The sequence below is a fragment of the Amblyomma americanum genome, chromosome 8, assembly GCF_052857255.1.
Source record: "Amblyomma americanum isolate KBUSLIRL-KWMA chromosome 8, ASM5285725v1, whole genome shotgun sequence".
Taxonomy (NCBI): Eukaryota; Metazoa; Arthropoda; class Arachnida; order Ixodida; family Ixodidae; genus Amblyomma; species Amblyomma americanum.
The window spans coordinates 9,008,311-9,029,182 of record NC_135504.1 but is presented as its reverse complement, the minus strand read 5'-3'; the positions used below and the strand labels follow the sequence as shown (position 1 = coordinate 9,029,182).

Genomic DNA, 20,872 nt, shown 5'->3' with positions numbered 1-20,872 from the left:
ATGCCCGCGGATACATACAGCGACGTGCTCTCTATGGCCATCATCCTGCTGGGCGTCGTAATCCTGTTCGGGGTGCTGTGGCTTTTGATGCGCAAGTGTGGACTCGTACCCCCAATGGCCGTCGAGCCATGCGGCGAGGAGGTCCCCGGTGGAGCCGACCAGCCTCAAAAGTCGGCTGGAGTCAGTCCTGACGTCGCGGTGGGCAACGCGACCTTCGACCAGCCGGCAGTGAAGACGCCGTCTGAGCCCTCACCCGACGCGGGCCACCCCCCACAGACCGGCGGCCTGTCGCCCGGGCAACGGATCGCCAAGGTCGCCAGGAGGGCGTCGGTCGCTGTAAGCCGCGCCGTCAAGAAGGAGACCGGCGCTATCCTGCAAGCCCTATCCTCCGGGGCCGACGTGATGCAGGTAGGCCTACTGCGTAAATGGATTCAAAAACTGATGTCTTGCGCAGATCTTGGTAGACAAGGGTGCGTAGCCAGTGAGTGCATGCACCTGTCTCCCAAGTTCTGATTTCGTGTTCTTGCCGAATCTTTCCCTCGAAGTGTTGTGCGTCCCCATGGTGCCTCAGGCGTACCAAACAATGCTTTTACTTGAGGCACAATGGTTTTCAGTCTTAGGTGTTATGCCAACACGCTATGGTTGCACATGCACGCCGCCTGCGCTCTCTTGTCTACAAAGATTCCAGACCGTACAGTGAAAAGTGGTCGGTTTTCATACTTAAAATAGATGGCCTCTCACTTCATCGAACTCAGAATTGTGCTCGAATAAATATACTTAACTGCGATGGACTTTATAGACTTGAAGCTTTGGATGAGCCTGGTGATATCTCGACGCATAGCAGAAGAGGTGTTTGCACTGGGAGAGGGAAAAAGTTTTTTTGTTTTTTGAGGAAACGAAAGACGCGGCAATTCCTTCAGTTTCGGTGGACACCTCAACTATACCCTGAGGGTTATGAACGAAGGAGAGAGGGAAGGAAAGAAGCGAGAAAGAAGCCCCGTAGTGTAGGGCTCCGGAATTATTTCGCCCATCTCGAATTTTAACGTGCACTAACATCGCTCGTTAAAGTGATGGGTGTGTTCTCGGTTACGCCTTCAACGGAACGCGACCGCCGTGGTCGCAATTGAGCCCGCGTCCTATAGTTCAGCAGCCGTGCATCCTTAAACACTGCGCCACCGCGACGAGTAGAGAGCTTAGAAAGGTGAGCAGAGTGGAAAGGATCTGAATACTGAAGCTAGCACCTTCATTTCTTTTCTACACCTCTCAAATGTAACCGAATGTTTTACTTGTATATTTCTGAGTAATTTGCGTGAACAGCACGGGCTGAAGTTGGTTATTTCTCTGTGATAATCACTGATTTGAGAGTTTACACTAATGCATGCCCGGCGTCATCCAATGGAAAATAACGAGACAGCGTCTTTTTGTGCGCTTCTTAAACTGCTGGCGTTCACGTGTTTATTTTGCGCTTTAGATACAATGCATCCTACGTGACAGCCCGCTACAAATAGAAAACCCGGATCAACAAGACAATCAATGTCAAGGGTTTTCAATCTGTGTAGGGAGGTCGAATTTATTGCGTACTACTGGAATTATTGTTGCTAGTCAATACTGATGAATCTCTGTATCTGGGGCTTGTACAACTAGGTGCTACATTACACGGAGAAATATCAGGTACAAGATACGCCTTAAACTGCAACTTGGGGTTTTTTTTCGAACATTTCGGTAATTCCATCACATTCCTTGAAACTTTTCTATCTGCGGCACAAAGAGGCGTCTTTAAAAATACCGAATAGAAGTGTTTTAAAAAAAGCTGAAACCAGAAATCGAAAGTCGGTATAAACTAACTATGACGTACATCCGGCCAATTCATTAACAGTACCACGCGCGTCGCCCAAACAGCTTATCAGCGCCTTATCTCTGCGCGGAGCGTCGAAGCTAGCGAGAATAACCGTGTGCTCACAAGCTTGCCTGCACAATGTTTGTCCTGTATTGTCCTGTGTATTTCTACTGGGCATTGTGAGTGTTTGGGTGAATATTGGTACGAGATGACCGTAAACAAGCTCGAAATTTTGTTGTTCAGCAAGAGCAGAGCGAATATCAACGAGCTTGCAAAGTGTGACATCATACGCGCAAGATTTCCCGCCGAAATAGCCCTGATTAAGGCCCAGAAATGTGCAAATTTTAAACTTATTTTCGGTGCAAGAAACCGCCGGTAAACTACCAAAATTGGCACAGAGATCAGAAGAGTGCGGATAAAATATCTCGAGAATTTCAGTAAAATCCGTGCATGTAGAAAAAAAAAAGCCGTATTTTCCCTTTTCTGCTCACTAGTGATCTTGGCCTGGTTACCTGCATAGTAGGCTACTCCAGGAGGAAGTGAAACAATCCACGAAATACACTTGTGCACATGAAATCGCAGATTACTTTTTGAAGGTTCATTAGTCTTTTGTACTTGAAGAATCTTAATAATGCCTTCACCACACTTATCACTGAGGCCGCGTCACACAAGAGTTAAGGTTCATTAACCAGGTTGAAAATGGAGTCCTAATGCAGCCTCACTTCAGAGTAGAGTAATATGCTGCAGAATCAACCTTTGGTGACAAAGGCGATCAGCCATCTGAAGTTGTCACGTAGCAGTTTCGCGTGCGATGAAGATAAGTCATTTTTACGTCTTGTGACTCGGCACATCATCATCTTCCGCGCAGATTCCTTCAGACGTTTCGCTCAAGTCCGAAGGACCGCCGGTGTCCTTGAAGGACGGCAAGGTTGAACCCCCGAAGGACGCCGCTGCATCGGACAAGGAGAGCCACACGGTAGACACCCAACCTAAGAAAAGGGAGTCATCGCTGACTAAATGCCCTGGACAGACGTCCCCGAAGGAGGATGACGTCACGACGAAGAAACCGGCGCAGAGCAAAGACGACGATGCCAGGAACGCAAAGACTGGCCAGGCAGAGCCGCAGTCGGAAACCAGAGATGGCGCCACCCAACAGGGCCAGCCTCCGCCGCAGCTTACAGGTTCCCAGGTCGGATCGCCGATGGGCGACCCTATTGGGACAGCCACCGTCGGCGCCGGTGCCAAAGAACAGTTGCAGTCGCAGCAAGAGGACAAGCACAACGCGGCAGGGGCTCAGCTGAGCGGGTCTGTGGACGCGGATGTCGGGATGTCCTCCGAGCACCGATCCACGAAGGGTGAAAGCCGGCGGAGAAAGTCCCACAAACGCAGTAGCAGCGCCGTCGGCAGCGGTAGCCAGTCTCTCGCCCAGTCTGAACTCAAGAGCGACCCCGGTGAGTACAACCCGCTAGAAAAGCTTTTTCTCGCACAGGTTATTACGAATTCTCTCAGTCAAGAGTACTGCCAGGAGCAAAGGTATAGTGTTACAACTCCAGCTTTAACTAGCTGCATCGCAGTGCGAGTTATTCACAGTATCTTTACCTCATTACCCGCTGTATTCGTCAGCGTTGGCGTAGCATCCACGTCCTGAGCAGTGTCTATCCCATAGCCCTGTGCCGTGACCTCACCCCAAGTATGCAACCGTCTGAGCCAGCTGCCTGCTCATTGATCACGTGACTACTCGGCGTTTCTCATCGGTTGAACTGCAAGCACATCCATATAAGTTTGCCAGTTTGGTGAAACAAGGAAACAGGCTAAAAAGACGTGTCGCGCAGCGAAACGCACGCCAAGGTGGCGTCATGCTGTGCGCGCATGCAAAAGCATGCAGCAGCAGCTGTACTGGTCCTTCTACCAGCGCAGCATCCTTTGGATTTTTGCTGTAATGCTCTCCAACTGACAAATACTTTTCTAGCAAAGATATGTGAGAAGCTATGGCAGAAAGCCCACTTACCGTACCGTAGCAGGCTGTCAGCAGTCCTTTGAAGCCTTTTGACTTTTGCGCCATTTCGTAAAGTGACTCGTTCTCTTTCCATTAATGAAGAAGAATAATCGTAGTCTGTTTTTGGCGTTTTCGTTGGAACAATAAGCGTGCTGTATAGCAGACTGCAGTGTCCAACCTAAAACAAATTCTTGTCGAAGCGTTGGCTAACGGACAGATGCTTCCCTTGGACCTTTGTTCAATTTGTTTTGTGTTGTCAAGAATCTTGATGTGGTGAATACGCTGGCTGGGACCGGTCAGGCAGAGTACATCTGCCTTTTGTCCATGCACGAAATACCTTGGTTACTGAAAAAAATAATTCTACAATGAAATATAAAAAAATTGCAAAACAAACATTTTGTCATGCATGTCACTAACTATAGGCCAAGTACCGACTATGGAAAGCATTGTCCGCCAGTTTTCTTCATGTCCTCAATGCTCCAGAGAAGGTAGCCTAATATATTTCAGCACTGCATCGTGAAAAAATCTACAAAGATTGTTATCGACATTCGAATCGGTGCAAGAGCACAGATTTGTGCGACGTAAAAGTCGACGATGAGCGGGCAGTGCCGCGAAACGGAGCAGATGGAAGTTGACGAAGAGGGCGCTCTGTAACGCATAGCGCGAGAGTGTGGTGCAGTTTAACAGTAGGCATGTTCGGCTGCGCCGATAGCCAAGTGGTCTCGTGTAGCGGCCTTTGAAGTTGATCTGTTCTCGCCGCCGCGGGTTCGGCTTCCAGTCGTGGATATTGATGCTTCTTTTTGCTCGGCTCTGAACCGTCGGACATACATCGGCTAGAGACGATTTTGCTAGTTTCTGAACCGGCGGAGTAATGTTTTCGCTCAAAAAGAAATAATAACCCCCCTCTGTTTGCCGAGAAGGCCTTTTGCAGCGATGCTCTCGTGCTCAGCAAGTCTTGTATGCTCAGCTAACAGGATGCGTGAGGAACTAAGGCAGACTTGGGAATGAGCCTGTAGGGGATCATTTTCGATCTGAACCGCTTAGGCCTAAAACATTCTTGGTTCCTGGGTTCTTCTACCCTTCACCGTCTCTTTAAATGTAGAGAAGGTGAACTGGAAGCGGTTTCGTCTTGTTCCGGCGACTTAACACCTGTCACAGTCACAAATATAGATCTAACAGTACTGCAGGAGCAGAAGGCGGCGTGTATCACGCGACGTTGCGTTGTTGGCTGGTCTTGTGATGCCATTCGCTATTTTCACCAACCAGGAGCACCAGCTCTAAAAACGAGCAAACTGAGATGCCTCTGGATGAAAACAGTCTCGCCATCTCGTGTCTCGACACCAGCCGCTGCAAGAAAATGGCGCTGCAATGATGTCTAACTAAACCCCAATTGGTACACACCGATTTTGCTTTTGAGAGAACACCAAACATACCCAGCAATTCTGGACAAAAGCAGTTTTGAACCGGAAATCATTTAAGAACGCAATTTTTTCATATAATGTAAGATTTCACTATAACAATCAATATATCCGCAGATCACACGACGGCAATCTTGAATTTTTTTTCTATTAACGTCTTTGCTATCGTCAGAAGCGTCCCCCATTGATTTTCTATGGGAGTCTTAGTTGCTCTATGCAACCGATGGAAACACTTTGATATAAAGTTTTTGCCACATATGAGAAAAATGGACCAGTATCTTCAATATTACCGTAAAAGTAAATTACAATTTTGCTAGTTTAAAATTTTTTGTCCGAAATTGCTGAACATGCAATGAACCGAAGAGGCGTCTTATGCAAACTAGTGGAAACAAATGACAGTGGAGATTCGATGCTGCAGTTCTTTGGTCAAGGCAATCACAATCTTTTGTTTACCATCGCGGTGTTAAGACGCACAGTTGAGCACCTTTATTCTGCAAGCGACAAAATCGAATGGGGTGCCTAATTTCGTGCCCTTTCCTCGATGAGCTTCCTCGCAACTTACCCTGTTCGAGCTATATAGGACTCTAATGGCTCTGCTGACTGATTCCTTACGCAAAAAAAAAAAAAAAATAGACCAATTCGTGTACCAAATCGTTCACTCTCCAGTATTCAATCAATGGGCAAATATTTGAGCCGCTTTCACTCAGGAAATGGAGCCTTTTCAGTAAAACGGTTTTCACACAGCTGTTGTCACCAAGCTGCACATTTGCTCTATCATAGTCAATGTACAGCTTCAGGACGCTAAACCTCACATACCATACCGTACTATACCATAATAAAATAGGGAAAAGGCAGAGACACCGAATCAGATAGAAAACACGAGCCGAAACGTCTTGATTTTGTTTTTGTTTTTATTTTATGATTGGTGTCTCCATTTTCATGTATTAATAATGAGTCCCCGATCAGATGAGTTTTCGTCCAACTGTAGACTTCCCCATACCGTGCCATGTGCCATGCTATAGCCTATGCCATACCATGCTATGCCATTTGTGGGCAGTCAGCTTCTTACTGAGTGAGGAAAGAAGCCATGCTGACTCGCGCGTCCATTGACTCTTGCACTTCTTCGTGCGGTGCCTCATTATCTTTCCACTTACTCGAACCGCGGCGCAGGTTCACGGTCGCCGAAGCGGAAGCGGAAGCCATCCAGCCGCAGCCCAAACAGGACCCAATCTTAGGTGCTCTCCAAAACCTCCGTGATGCAGCGGCCTTTCATCCGCCACGGGGGAGAAAAAGCTCACTGGCGACGGGCTCTTCGACGGCTGGTTGCAAAGGCGGTCCTCCACCGAGTGCTAGCTGTCGAGGAAGTCCGTCAACAACTCTGTGGGTGTTGCGCTTGACCATCGTATCCCTGGCACAACAAGCGCCATCTTGTGCACAACCTTCAAGACTACTGTCGCCTACCGATACATATCAGGGGTGGTTGGCTTGCACGCGCTGATCGTCGTGTCACCCGTGGTTGCCAACGGGCCTTTCGGCACCCCTCCTGTCGACGAAACTGCGGCAGTGTGTCCCAAAGGTCCCAATATCGACCACGGGAACCCAAGGTGGCCAACATGCACACCTTCCTTCCGCTAATTCCAGCTTCGCCCAGGGAAAAGGACGTGCTAATCACCGTTTTTCCTTCGACGCCAGCACCTCTGCGATCGATAGTCGGGCAAAGTGCGACAGGGTCACCTTGTGGCGACAATAGGCGGCAGTCTGTTACGCAGCAGTGACGTAAGAACACGCCTGTGAGCTTCGACTGAGGTCCGCACGGCGTCATCGTGATATCTTCGTTAGATGTTGATGATGATGTTACGACAGATAAGCGTGGCCGTCAGATTATGCAGTGCCAGTTACGTGCCCTGTCAGATTTCGACATGTCAAGGGACGCTAAAATTTGTCTTTCATTTCTTTTGCTTGTGTGATCAATATTTCCAGATTCAATACTCCTTCACGACTGTGCATATGGTTAGGTGGCATATAAATATATTTTTATGTAAAATCCTGGTTTTGATTAGAAACAATCATGCGGTCGTACCTGTTTCATTCCTTGTGACGGACGCCGATGCTCCTTGTGCATAGGTATATAGATAGTGTTCATAAATCCGTAAGTATAGCACAAACGCGACACCTTTGTAGACATAGCAGCCTTATATCTCATATATCCGAGAGTGGCTGCTAAAGTAAACGGGATCGTAACGTAACATAGTAGTAGCGATCGCATGGTAATATATAGTATGGTGGAGACTGCATATTTATAGCTTATATAGTTTAGGTGCAAATATTAGTTGTAGCATTCTAAACACCACCAAAAAAAATTGATAGTTTTTAGTGCCTAATGAAAAATTCTTGGTTTCTAACTTTGAAGCACTGCAGAAAAGATGACCCTCTGCTGCTGCCTGTTTCCTCTTCCTCGCCTCTACGCTGCGAGAATAAAAATAGCTATGGTGCTGCTTGTACCTGTCCTAGCACTCGTGATGTGTGAAGTGTACTAAACATTATGGATGTGCATTGCGTACCCTTTATGCTATAAATAAAAAGACTGCATGGTGCGCATTGTGGAAGTCTTCCTCAAGTGGACGTGTGTCCCAGTGGGCCTGGCTTAAGTTGAACGCGTTCCCTTGAGCTAAAGACATCAAACGCCGCTGACGCCTCATTAAATTTCATATCTTTCATGCTGTCCTGCGTTTACGCTTTGCCGCCACATTTCAAAATTATATTTCAAAATTTATAGCATTGTGTTTGCAGTATTCACTTTTGCGCTGCAATTTCTGTTGTAATCGCAAGCAGAATTTCAGCCGAGGTGATGCAACGGGGAAAGATGGGTCAGCTGCAGTCTCACTGTCGCGTTCGGAGCTTTAAACAATTGGCGCGGACCAAAGTAGAAATTTCAAGAATACGGGCTTTGAAGTCAGACCAGCGCGGCGTTTGTATTCTATGTTGACAGATTGAACCCGCCGGTTGCCAGCACATGGTGCTTCTTGAAACCACAAGGAATCAACATGAACAGCGCAGCGAATGTAAGAGCGGATTGAAGGGTGAAGCAGTCGGCCGAAAAAATGTAAGGTTTGCGCTTATGTGACTACCTTTCGGGCGGAGATTCGCGTCGCTTTCAGGTTTAGGTTCGCCTTGATTACGGCAGGATGTTTGAGAGTGCCGAGAACGGGAACAAAAATCATTTCAGACAAAGAATGTAGTAGACGGTAAAGAAGATGAAGCAGGTTTGCGTGACAACGCGCAGTGCATGCGCTCGAGCTTAGCCCTTTCGATTCTCGAACACGTAGTTAGGGTGGCCGACCTCTTGTTCTCATCCTTCAAAGAACTTGGTGCGTACCTCCCACGACCCGATCACGGCGTACTCGCTGCAATAGAGAGGCCAAGACTGATAGCGCCCAATGCTCTGTGGGTCCCCGCCGATGCCTCCGCTTGAACGATGACCTCGAGCGACGAACTGTTCTACATTGTCATCACCCTATCAGGCGTCACAGCCATCTTCGTGCTGTATTGGCTTCTGCTGCGGAAATTACGAGCCACAGCCGTAAAGCCTTGTGTCGTGGACGCCCTGGGAAGAGAGGCCCAGCCTAAGCGGAGCGACGTAGTGGCTCCCCCTGCCGTAGCGAGGCCTACCGCGTTGGGTCAACCGGGAGAGAAGCCGCCTGTCGCGCAGCCCACCGTCGTCAAGACCGTGGCCTCCGACATCCTGTTGCCCGGCCGGCGCATCGCCAACGCAGCCAGGCATGCGTCAGAAACCGTAAGCCGCGTCTTCAAGGAGGAGACCACCACCATCCTGCACGCCCTGTCCTCCGGTGCCGACGCGGCTCAGGTAAGTGCGGCGCTAAACTAGCGCCGACACGAATGGCCTCCGAGACCTCTTGCTCCAATCCTGGTAGAACCCGCCTGCCTCGTTGACTCAGTGGAGTGGTCTAGCAGCCATCTTGAACAAGACTAGGCGGTGCTCGCTGAGAACAAGTCGCGGGCGAAACCCAGCGGTGGTTGGCGGCCGTGTTTCGATGGAGGCGAAACACAAAAACACTCCCATGGGGTGTGCGATGTCAATGCGCGTTTTTGAGAACAATAGGTGGTAGACATTAATCTGGAGGCCACCACTTTGACTTTTTCAACCTCCTCCTTTCACACCTCCTTAGTTCCTTCTACCCCTCAGCGCCGTTTCGGCGTTCACCGCGAGTGAGTTACGGTGTGTTACCGTTTTTGATAACCAACCCCACGCCACATGGAGTGTTACCCATCGAATTCATCCCCTATACAGCCTCCAAGTATCTTGCAGTCCATCTGGACCACAAGTGCACAGCATGAGTGCACACTTGTGATGCAGGTAGGCCAGGTCAAGGTGAACCTCACTGCCACAGAGGGAATTTGGCAGGTACATAGGGTAAAACATTCGTCTAAAACCTATGAGTTGCATGTTAGAGACGTGTTGCAGATGTGTACTTGCCTGGGCGTGTTACGGACGGACTTCTCCCACATCCAGCCATACCGTCTCATTTCAAACGAGCCGCCTGCGAGCATGCGCAGCTTCACTCAGGACATTGCATCGTTATTTCTTGCCTCGCTGGTCACCGAGGATTTGGCTACTGTTTTCGCAGTCCAGAACACACACCCCAGGCGCTGTAGGAAAGTTATTCCGCCTTTGTATTCCAAGGCCATAAACAAAAGCTTACGAGAGTCCGTCAGGTGGGAAGAGTACATTGCATCTTGCCGGTACTTGCTGGTTGAGAGTTAACCAATAGCGGTTATATAGTTGTAAGTTAGTTATGGAAAGGAAAATAGCAAGGGATACTTTGAGAAGCAGGGTACAAATGCGGGTTAATGATATGCCAGCCGAAATAAACAAGATGAAATGGCCAAGGGCATGGGTAGTTTGCTGTTGTCGCGAGACAGGATTAACGGAGATCAGTGGCTCAGGCCTCTCTCCTAGAGTGGACGTGGCTCGACTGATAATGATTATGAAGATGATGATGATTTAGACAGGTATCGTAGTCAAGCTTTAATGGCGATTGACGTTAGATATATTAAGATCTGCCACGCTGAAATTTTGTTGAAATCCCTTGCCGCACAGCAGCAGTTAGTTGCATAGGAGAGAGCGAAAAGAAAAGTCAGGGTACACCTGCGTTTATGCCTACACTGGTCACACCTGTTAAGTGCAATTTAGTCGGGGTAGCAGGGTTTTTCTCAGCCTTCGTTCATCTGAATCACCCCATATCCTAACCACAGCGCCACGTACACCTCTTCTATACGTTAAGCAGTGATGAAATTCCTCGTCTAGCTTCCACGGTTCGATAGGCCTGCTACTGTCATGGCGGACTCCGCAGTGAAATTAAAACCTGTTTTCTTTTTTTGTAACCGGCAGTAATCGATCATATTAAGACACCTAGCCGTTGATTCGCATAGCGAGTTAACTACAAGTGCCGGCCAGCTAACCTTAAAGTGTCATTAAACACTTGCCCAGGTTCCCACCGACGCTTCGCTCAAGCCCGAACTAACCGCGCTACCCAACAAGGAAACCAAGGCTGAATCCACGAAAGCCGGCACCGCCTCGAACACGGCGGACGACACGCGAGGCACCGAGCCAAAGAGCTGTTCACCGCCAAGTCAAACCATCCCAGGTGGGCAGAAGTCGCTTCCTGCGTCCTCCAAGGACAGTGACGTCACAACAGAGAAACCAGTGCAGAGCAAGGACGAGGATCCCAGGAACGACGACATGACCAAGGCGCAGCCGTCGTCGCTTAGCAAGGTTGACGTCGCCGACCTCACCAAACCTCTTACGCAGTCAACTAGTTCCGACAAAGGTTCGGCGAGAGACGAAGTTGTCGTCCCTGCGAGCGTTTCTGACACCACAGTTGCCAAAGGACATCCGGTGCCGCAACAGAATGACGCCACCGCGGGGTCCAGTTCTGACGCGGCTGGTGCTCACCTAGACAAGGCTCAAGATCAGAGCGTCCCCACGTCCCCAGAGCACACGACTTCCACGAGCAAGCGACGGCGGAAGAAATCCAAAACACGCCGTAGCAGCTCCAGCGCCGGTATCGACCAGACTCCCACCCAGTCTGAAATCAAGTCCGACATCAGTGAGAACAAGATACTGCATAAATATCCTCTCTCTGCCCTTTATAGCCCTAAAGTCAGGCCTTTAAAGGGAGAACCCCAACCAATGGCGTCGACCGATTGTCATGATGTGGCAGTTAAACCAATTTCACGCAGGCTCTTGCCAGTCATCCTCGATGTCACGCTAGGGGATTAACTGCAACCTCATGAGAACCAGTCGATGCCGTTGGCAAGGGGGGGGGGGGGGGGGGGGGCTTCTATGAGGGGCATTCGACGCTGTTTTTTTTGAGTTTTTTTTGACAATAGGAAATTTGCTGGGATATATATGGGGGTGGCCCCTGGCACTGGACGAGGCTATTACAGATCGATGGGAGTTGCACTTAACGTGCAGCCAACTAAATCTAGCTGGTGTCGTAAATTTCGTCACGCCGTAAATTATTCATGAGCAGTCGTTAAAGTATTAGTGTTATATTGTCCCACGGTTCGTGCAGTTCTTCGTGAAAAGTGACTAGTTCTATCTCGCGAACTCGGTTGTGTGTGGCGCAGGTTCAAAGCGGAAAAAGAAGTCCAAACGAACGACGTCCGGAAGTCCACCTTCGGCGCCGTCCGAAGCCAGCGGGGCTAGCGTCCCCTCGTCCCCTCCAAGGGAAGACCGCAAGCAAACAGGGACCGCGCATTCCCACCCCCGCTTGGTGCGGAGGCGGTCCTCCACGAAGTCCAGAGCGTCGCGGAAGTCTCTCATACCCGTGAGTGTCGCACTTGCCACCAATGGGACCAAATAGCGAAGTTGTGCTTTAACCGCTTGGAGGTTATATTCATATATAAAGTTGTAGATTTTATATTTATATTTAGGTTATATACCTAAAGTCGAAGTGATAACGGTATGCATATAATTAAGGGAAATAATGACTGCAGATCTGTGCCACGAGAGGGAAAAAGCTAATAAAACTAGAATGAGGAGCAATGCATTTTGCAAGCGCTCTCGGATCATGAATGACAGTTTACGATTACCCCTCAAGAAGAGAGTATATCGGCACTCACGAATGGGATAGAAACGAAAATGATTAGAATTGAATTTTAGGACAGCGCAGCAATCTAAAGCAGGATGAAAGGTGTAACTTTGAGAGACAGGAAAAGAGCAAATCGAATAGGGGAACCTGGCTGTACATTAATACCACCACCACACGCACCCCTGGAAACAAGCTCGAGTTGATGACATCCTCGTCGATATGAAGAAGAAACGTGTATGAGCGGAGCATGTAATGCGAAGGCAAGCTCTCCTCCGATGGTCATCCTAGACATAGCAAGCGCAGCAGGGGGCGTCAGAGTCAGGTGGGCGGAGTAGAACGAAGTTTTCGGGTATAAGGTTAGCGAAGCTGGTACAGAGCAGATTTAATTAGAGAGATATGAAAAAGGACTTTGTCCTGCAGTAGAAATAGTTTTATGATGATGATGATTACTATATGCAGTTTTTATAATCTCATTCACTTTTCCTCGGCGTTGACATCATGGTGCTGCCACGAGGGCTTTCCGCAAAGAGATACGAAGCACACAATTAACTTCTGGAACACGTTTCAGAATTTTTTAAAGTAGAAACTACTTGGACTTCCAAACGCCTTGGTCTTAAAAACGGTGCAGGTACTGAGGCATTGTGTGCAATAACGGTTCCGAGGCCTCGTCAGGCATTTGAGTACGCCTTTTGCCTCGGCTATCCAGACAGGAAAATTAAATATGTACACGCATATACACTGTACCGGTTTCTGTCAAAAATAAATGAATGAATGAAATTTGTGACGGTTATCTTTATGCCACTAGCGGTCATCATGATATGAGCTAGAATCACGTCATATGAAACGACCGCCGTTGCCGAACTGTTTGAAACTCGGCCAGCAGGCAACAGTTTCAAAATGACGCTCATCAAAAGTACACAGCGCTGGAACGCATATCAATCGCATATCGTTGAAGCCGCGCATGATCAGCTCGCATCTGCACCCGGACTAGCGGTAACACCATTCCCTTAGAGTACAGATCAAATTTGAGATCTCTATTGCACAGATATGCAACACAACGTACACAGCACCGCTCAGAATGTGACATGGTGGGCTTCGAATTCTCTGTACATGACGCGTTGGTAGCAGCAATTGATGCACAAGCCTTAACTACAACGTTAATACGCGATCACCGTCGTTATCTACAATAGCTGGAAAACGTCCTTGTAAAGGCATCACCCATCAAATGCATCCCCACTGTCTAAAGTTATGCACTCCAGCACTCACATAGGAGACATGGGGTGCTGGGAAGAGTGCATATGAAGGACAATGCTGTTTAATCCTCCTGTTGCAGGAGGGTTCTTGGTCCGAGGACGTGTCCCCTCCGGCAGGATGGACAATTCAGCTACCTCCCGTGCCTACTGCCATGGTGCCCAAAGTGAACACCTCCTCCCGGAAGCAATCATCCGCGGCCGCGTCCTTGCCTGTCAGGTGAGTCCCTTAGCAGGGGACGAGGAGACCGCCAGTTAAAACTTACGATGCAGCAAGGAATCTAGAGTGCACACAGATTGCACAAGGATCATAACTAGCTGTGTGTCTCGGAGCAAAGAAAACATAACTATTGAGATGCATAAGTCTCCTAGCAGTGCAATAGCAATCTGTTCTGGATCCATTGCATACACAGGTGGCTGGAACTCTCGGACGCACATCTGTACTCAACCAGGAGCTGTTGCTAACAGACGCGGGGGCCTCGTCGCGTTAGATGTATGGGTGAATCTCTTTGTTCTCCTTGGCAATTCTACCTCTCAAAGCGGCCACGGTTTTGAATTTGGGCTTGCTCGTGCATATGCCCGCGCTCCTAGTCTTGGACTGACTTGCGCACGGATGGATGTTGAAGACGACGACATCGAAAGCACTGCGCGAAAGACTGGGAATTCAACACGCATTGTGTTCAGCTTGGCCAGCGAAGCTGATCTTTTGGTGGTGCCGCTGGCTCGAATGCCGCTTGCGGCCATAAAGTGTTATTTTTAAATTTATTCATTATGCCATCCGGCCACTTGGCACAGTGAGCACCCTGCTATGCCGACCCTCTCCGGTAGCGATTTCGATATTGTCGCAGCCTCCCAGTTCCGCCGGTGATGACAGATTTTCAAATTTGGCGGTGCGCTGTGATTGGTCCTTGGTGGTCACGTGATACCTTTGAATTATTGACTATCTTGACCAATCAGCCAATTTCATATCAAACGTCAGCGGGGGATTTGGTGTGACGACAATTCTAATGATATAGCATTCAGAAATGTACAGACGATGAAGAGACTGATGTGGCACAGTATGCGTACCGAGCAGCCACTACGGCTGACGGGTTCAGACAGCGCAAAATGGGTGGCGTGGTGCAGTCATTCTATCGCCATGGGAAACAACGTACTCCACTTTCCCAATTCAATCCAGCAATCATAGTGCGGCACGCCGTACCCCGTGTCGACTCTTCCCGCCCCTTGGGTCCCACCCTCTCTCTCTTCCCTCTCCTTCCTCTCCCTGGAAAGTGAAGGGGATTTTCCTCTCTTCGCACGAACTCTTGCCAGCCGATGGTTGACACGCCTGCGCAAACGCCGGAGATACTGCGATAATGGGTGTTTTAAAGCTGAAGCAGTGAGAAGCAGGCTGTGGCTTGACGCGGTTAATTCGACGATAACCTGTAACTTGGTGTATGCTTTGGCTGTTGTGTTTTGCGTTAGTCAGGACATTTGTGTTCTAACGGTAGATGTAAGTGGGTTCTCGTCTTTTTCTTTGGTGACATCACGAAGCTACTGGTTTCACTGATGGTTATGCCGGCTGACATCCCTTAAGCATCTTCTCGCTTCAAAAGGTTCATCTCGGATAAATAAGTAACAGCCATAGCTTAACCCCCACCACACGACGCCGCGTTCCAGCGCCCCGTTTAGAGACCGCATAGGCCCAGCCTAACTGCATCATATGGCCACACTTGATCCACGGTGGACGAATAAGAAGGGAATGGAGGAATACTTGAAAGCACTAACTTGGACAAGTAGCTGCAGCAGCCTCAATCCGCTCATCAATGTTTGGGCAAGATGGCTTCTATTCGTCTGAGCAAGGAAGGCCGGAACAAGAGGACTTGCCTTCGCGTAGTTAAAAACCTTGATCCCATCTATCCAGCTGCTACATTTGCATTTTGGAATTAGTCCGTTCCGTTTTTATCTGGCCTGCGCGCTACACGTTCTGCCCACGTCTATTTCCTCAAGAGTATTCAGCTCAAAGTCTTCACAGAGCAGAGACAAATAACTGCGGAAATTTCCACGTCTTGACGACGCTGACAGATGAGATAGGGGCTTAGTCTCAAGTCTCATCTTCATTACAGACTGAGTAGCGCAGAGCATCGAAGAACCCCGCTCTCGAGGTGCGGCAGCCCACCTCAGATCTCAGTATGCACGAAACTAGCAAATACACAGCACTCAGCTGCATCAGTCTTGACTAATTACAAAACGAGTGTTTAATCCATAGCCGGCTAGGGAGCAAACGCCTACGGCTACTTCGGATACGGATAGCGAGTCAAAGGCACCGCTGACAAGCTTATCAAATCCGCTGGGTCAGCGAATCTAGGGCAGACGCAGGACAGGAACAATTATAGATCAGTATGAGGGGATTGCCTCCCGCAACGGGAGTAACTCATGATTATATCACAATCAGTGCTTGCCATCAGGGCAAGTCTAGAAGCAGCAGCATTTATCTTAATTTCAAGTCATAATAAAAAAAATTAATGGCGAAATACTGAATATATTCTTCGCCAAGACAGTAAAAGATTGCGTTAGATTTGTAATTGTTTCGTCCTGTTAGCCTCACCAATCAGGCAGCCTTCGGATGAATGTGTCCATGGGGCCTCGGAATTGTCTTGAGCGCGGTGGTTCCGTCCTTGTGAAATATTTCTGTCATTTACGGGTCGTAGGTTCTTTGCAATGTATTCGGGCCATGCGGGTAATCAGAAGTGTGCGCGAGATTGTGGGCTCCGTAAAGCTGATTACTATAACTACGCTCAGTCCTAAGCTACATCGGCCAGTTTGTCATATTTTTGAAATGATTCGCAGGCCGGCGCTGATTACGCTGTCACCCGTGGTGCCAAACATGGACATTTTCTCGCAAGAGCATTCGCCTTACGTAGCGTCCCCAACAACTGGTGCGCCCCCTGGGGAGAGCCGTGGCATCGTCCCCGACCAGCCGCCAACGCCCATGAAAGGCAACATGGATATTTTCTCGCGTGAGCACTCGCCCTACCTGCCATCCTCACCACCAAGTGGTATTGTAGAGGGCCGCTACAGTACCCTTAACCAGGCGCCAACACCAATGAAGGGAAATATGGACGTCTTCTCCCGGGGGCAATCGCCATACATGCCGACCTCACCGCAAAGTGGTCTTGTCGATGCCTCTGGCAGTGCTCCCGTCCAGCCACCAACGCCCGTGAAAGGCAACATGGATATTTTCTCGCGTGAGCACTCGCCCTACCTGCCATCCTCACCACCGAGTGGTCTTGCAGAGGGCCGCTACAGTACCCTTAACCAGGCGCCAACACCAATGAAGGGAAATATGGACATCTTCTCCCGGGGGCAATCGCCATACATGCCGACCTCACCGCAAAGTGGTCTTGTCGATGCCTCTGGCAGTGCTCCCGTCCAGCCACCAACGCCCATGAAAGGCAACATGGGCATTTTCTCGCGTGAGCACTCGCTCTCCTTGCCATCCTCACCACCCAGCGATCTTGTCGAAGGCCGCGGCAGTATCCCCGACCAGCAGCCAACATCCGCAGTGGACAACATGGGCATCTTCTCTCGAGGGCACTCGCCGTACATGCCAACCTCGCCGCCTAGCGGTCTCGGTGTTGAGAGCCCTGACACTGTCCTCTACCAGGCGCCAACGCCCATGAAAGGCAACATGGACATTTTCTCGCGCGAGCACTCGCCCTACCTGCCATCCTCACCACCCAGCGGTCTTGCCGAGGGCCGGGGCACTGTCCCCGACCAGCCTCCAGCACCCATGGCTGCCAACAAGAACATCATGCCGCAAGAGCACTCGCCCAACATGCCGTCCTTACCACCCAGTGGACCCGTTGCCGAAAGTTGTGGCAGTGTCGCTGACCAGCCGCTAATGCCCCCGGTGGCCAACGCGGGCATCTCCCGCGAATGCTCTCCGCTAGTTCCGGCCTCTACCAAGAACGACGACGACCTCAAGGCACCGCCGTTGCCGCCGGCTGCTCCCTGACTGGCTGCGTCATAAGGCGTGACACCTTGGCCACGAAAGCCAGCACATCGTGACACAGCGGTGATGGAAGACGTGAAGGCGACTCCCGTTAAGGTCCGCGACCATGCGTGTGACATCACAATTTCTTGTGCGAAATCAATGACGATTCAGTTCCGTTGACGTCATCAGTTAGTGCTGCTCGATGTCAGTAATATGTAGGACTGTCTTTTTTTCTTTGTTCCGGAATCAATCGCTCGATATTCAGACTTAAATCTTTCTTACGTGTACAGTGCATTTATGTCAATGAGTTTAATCCGTCCTTGCGAAGCACGTGATGTAACCTACTGGATTAGGCATGGAGCCGATTTGCCTAAGTCTTGCGTAACACAGGCCCTTTCCTACACAGGGGTTTTTGGAGGGTCAAGTTCGCGCCCTTTATGCGTGTTAGGCTGCCAGCTCAATGGCAGAACGCAGCTGTGCATAAATGGATCTACTTAAAGGCTATGCTGCGCTCAGCACGTTCAGAAACCCCTTTTGAGAGACGTCCAACATATAGCTTTGGCCTTGACGACGGTCTAGCTCAGCAAGCGCATGCCACAAGACTAAAGCCATATGGAGCACAAGGCAAACCGTTAAGCAAAACTTTGCCGACGTCATTTAAGAAATTCGCCTTAAAGGCACACATTCTTGTACCTTAAAATATGCGGCTTTGAACATTTATAACTTTGTGAATGGCTTTAACAGCATGCCTTCGAATAGAAATAGTAGAAAGCAAACAGTGCTTGTTCTCGCCAAGTAGTTTATATGGCCTTCAATGGTCGTTAAGATCAGCTGGTATGTCATTCAGTTCGAGCAATGTTTTGAGGCTAGTTGGTTAAAGGGCTGTCTTTTTCTGCAAGTCCAGGGTGGTCATCGTCAGATGCCGGCTTAAAAATGCAAAATTAGAGGCGCACTGACTGCCCCGTGTGTTTCACTATAGATTAGACGAAAACGATGCTGAGAGAGCGAAGAAATTGAAAATTAGAAAGCGAGAATTGATATCCTTAAACGATATCAGGCATTGAGGATAAATTGGTCTGAATTAGTTCGTCATTTAGTGAGTTTTTTTCTCTACAAAGCATATTTAATATACTGCACTGAGGTCTTCCTCAGCTTCTCCTAACAATGACGTTTTCAGGCAGGCATTATGTTCTACTATTGAGAAAATGCGGAAGTGTGTGTATATTTACAACCCTTACTTCGCTAAAATAACATGAATGACTACAAAAAATAAATTCACGCACAGCGTATACTTCCACGCTCAAGGAATTTCAGCTCTATGCTTCAAAAATAAAACGAAATATATCATCCGAAAAAGCTTACGCAATGAAAAACCAGCTGCAGTGTCCTTTAGTGAGGCACTCCACCGTATAAGACAAAAGTTTCAGCACTTCCTTGGCGTGCCGTATAGCTTCACGACGTCCATCTTTATTTCTGATTTTTTGAAGCGCGACGCGTTGTTTTACGCATGAAGTGGCCGTACCAGTCTTTCCAGCACGGATTTCGAAGGTAGCCGCCATAACTGACAGCGTGATAATAGGCCTAGCGTTTAAAAAAATTGAAGGTCGCTTAAGAATCGCATTTAAGAATGCAACGCGACAGCGTGTTGCAACACTGCCAGGGAGTCGACGGAACGCCATCGCCCGTTAGGCGCGACGCCTTGACCGTTAGACAAATTGCTCTGCTACGTACGGTGAAACGGACGCGCGGAGCGGCAAACCACGTAGAACCGCTGCCAGGCGCCTTGCCGAAACGCGCGGGACTCAAGTTGCAGTCGTAATTCATCGGCACATCGTTCTCGACAAACCCGATGCCACGAACGCCAGCATAGCTTCCGCGCCGAACGAACGGGCAGCAAGCCGCAAGCTTCGTGGTGAACGCGCTTTGGATGTGCGCTGTGTTCGCCGCTCACCGCGTGATTCCTGCGTGCCCGCACGGCCCCACTGCGCCCGAACGAGACGAGCGGGAGGCGCTAGGGTGCCTCGATGCCAGCGCCGCCGGGGTGGAGACAACTTCAGCGGCGCCGCCATATTGAATCACACGGGATCAGCGGCGCTAGCGTCTGTAACGGCGCCGTTCATGCTCTCGGCGCGCTTCAAAGTGCTTTAACTTGAATGGCCTTTTGCAGCGAGAGCTACACTGGGCTACCATTTGAGCATTTCGCGGTACATGGGAGAGGCCAGTTGTGATTAAATATGCCGGCGTCGCTTAAGTTGTCTCGATCCGGCGCTGGCATTGAGGCACCCTAGGAGGCGCTGCCGTCGCGCGCTATCTGTTGGAGCAGTGACGTACATTGCGAGGAGGAGGAAGAGGAGGAGAGATTTTTCGCTCACGCGGAGTAATGATAATTGGTTTGGGGGAAATGAAATGGCGCAGTATCTGTCTCACATATCGTTGGACACCTGAACCGCGTTGTAAGGGAAAGAAAAAAGGAGGGAGCGAAAAAAGAAAGAGGTGCCGTAGTGGAGGGCCCCGGAATAATTTCGACCACCTGGGGATCTTTAACGAGCACTGACATCGCACAGCACACGGGCGCCTTAGCGTTTTGCCTCCATAAAAACGCAGCCGCCGTGGTCTGGTTCGAACCCGGGACTCACGTGGAGGAGGAGGAGGTATTTTTCGCTCACGCGGAGGAGGAGGGATTTTTCGCTCACACGGAGGAGGAGGTACTTTTCGCTCACACGGAGGAGGAGGGATTTTTCGCTCACACGGAGGAGGAGGTACTTTTCGCTCACACGGGGGAGGAGGGATTTGTCGCTCACACGGAGGAGGAGGCATTTTTCGCTCACACAGAGGAGGAGAGATTTTTTGCTCACGCGGAGGAGGAGGTACCTTTCGCTCACGGCCGACGCCGACGATACCGGCTTTTCTGCGACACACTGTCGCAGAACGTTTCCTTGAAGCTGCCGCGTTAAAAACGGACGAGTCGCGTTGTTATGCCTTTTCAAGGCGATGTGATCTTCAAAGATCGGCGAGATAGGCGAGTGGGAGGGAGCCGTAGTGCTAGCGCACACTGGAGGTTACGCTCAAGTTCCGCCTTGAAAGTATTGCACGAAACCTTTAGTGGGTTAATGCCCATATATGCGGAATTTGTCATTCTCTGGTTTGAATTGATAGAACCCTGAACGTACTCATACCACTCCTGGCGCAGTGGTGCCGTGGATACGCGATGCACCACTGCCCTGCGATGGCACCTGCGGCCATCGTGCGACGGGGGCTTGTGAGATTCAGGCTGTGGCGA

At 49.7% G+C, this 20,872-nt stretch overlaps 2 protein-coding genes across 2 annotated transcripts; both read left to right on the top strand.

Moving 5' to 3' along the window:
• On the top strand, positions 1–7,203 carry LOC144101700 (uncharacterized). Its single transcript, XM_077634834.1, has 3 exons — positions 1–408; positions 2,706–3,288; positions 6,422–7,203. The coding sequence occupies exons 1-3, from the start codon at positions 1–3 to the stop codon at positions 6,484–6,486; spliced, it is 1,056 nt and encodes a 351-aa protein (XP_077490960.1). The 3' UTR covers positions 6,487–7,203.
• Positions 7,204–8,726: 1,523 nt separating this feature from the next.
• LOC144101699 (uncharacterized) lies at positions 8,727–17,613 on the top strand. Its single transcript, XM_077634833.1, has 5 exons — positions 8,727–9,116; positions 10,761–11,379; positions 11,903–12,102; positions 13,700–13,836; positions 16,446–17,613. The coding sequence occupies exons 1-5, from the start codon at positions 8,727–8,729 to the stop codon at positions 17,611–17,613; spliced, it is 2,514 nt and encodes an 837-aa protein (XP_077490959.1).
• The last annotated feature ends 3,259 nt before the right edge of the window (positions 17,614–20,872 follow it).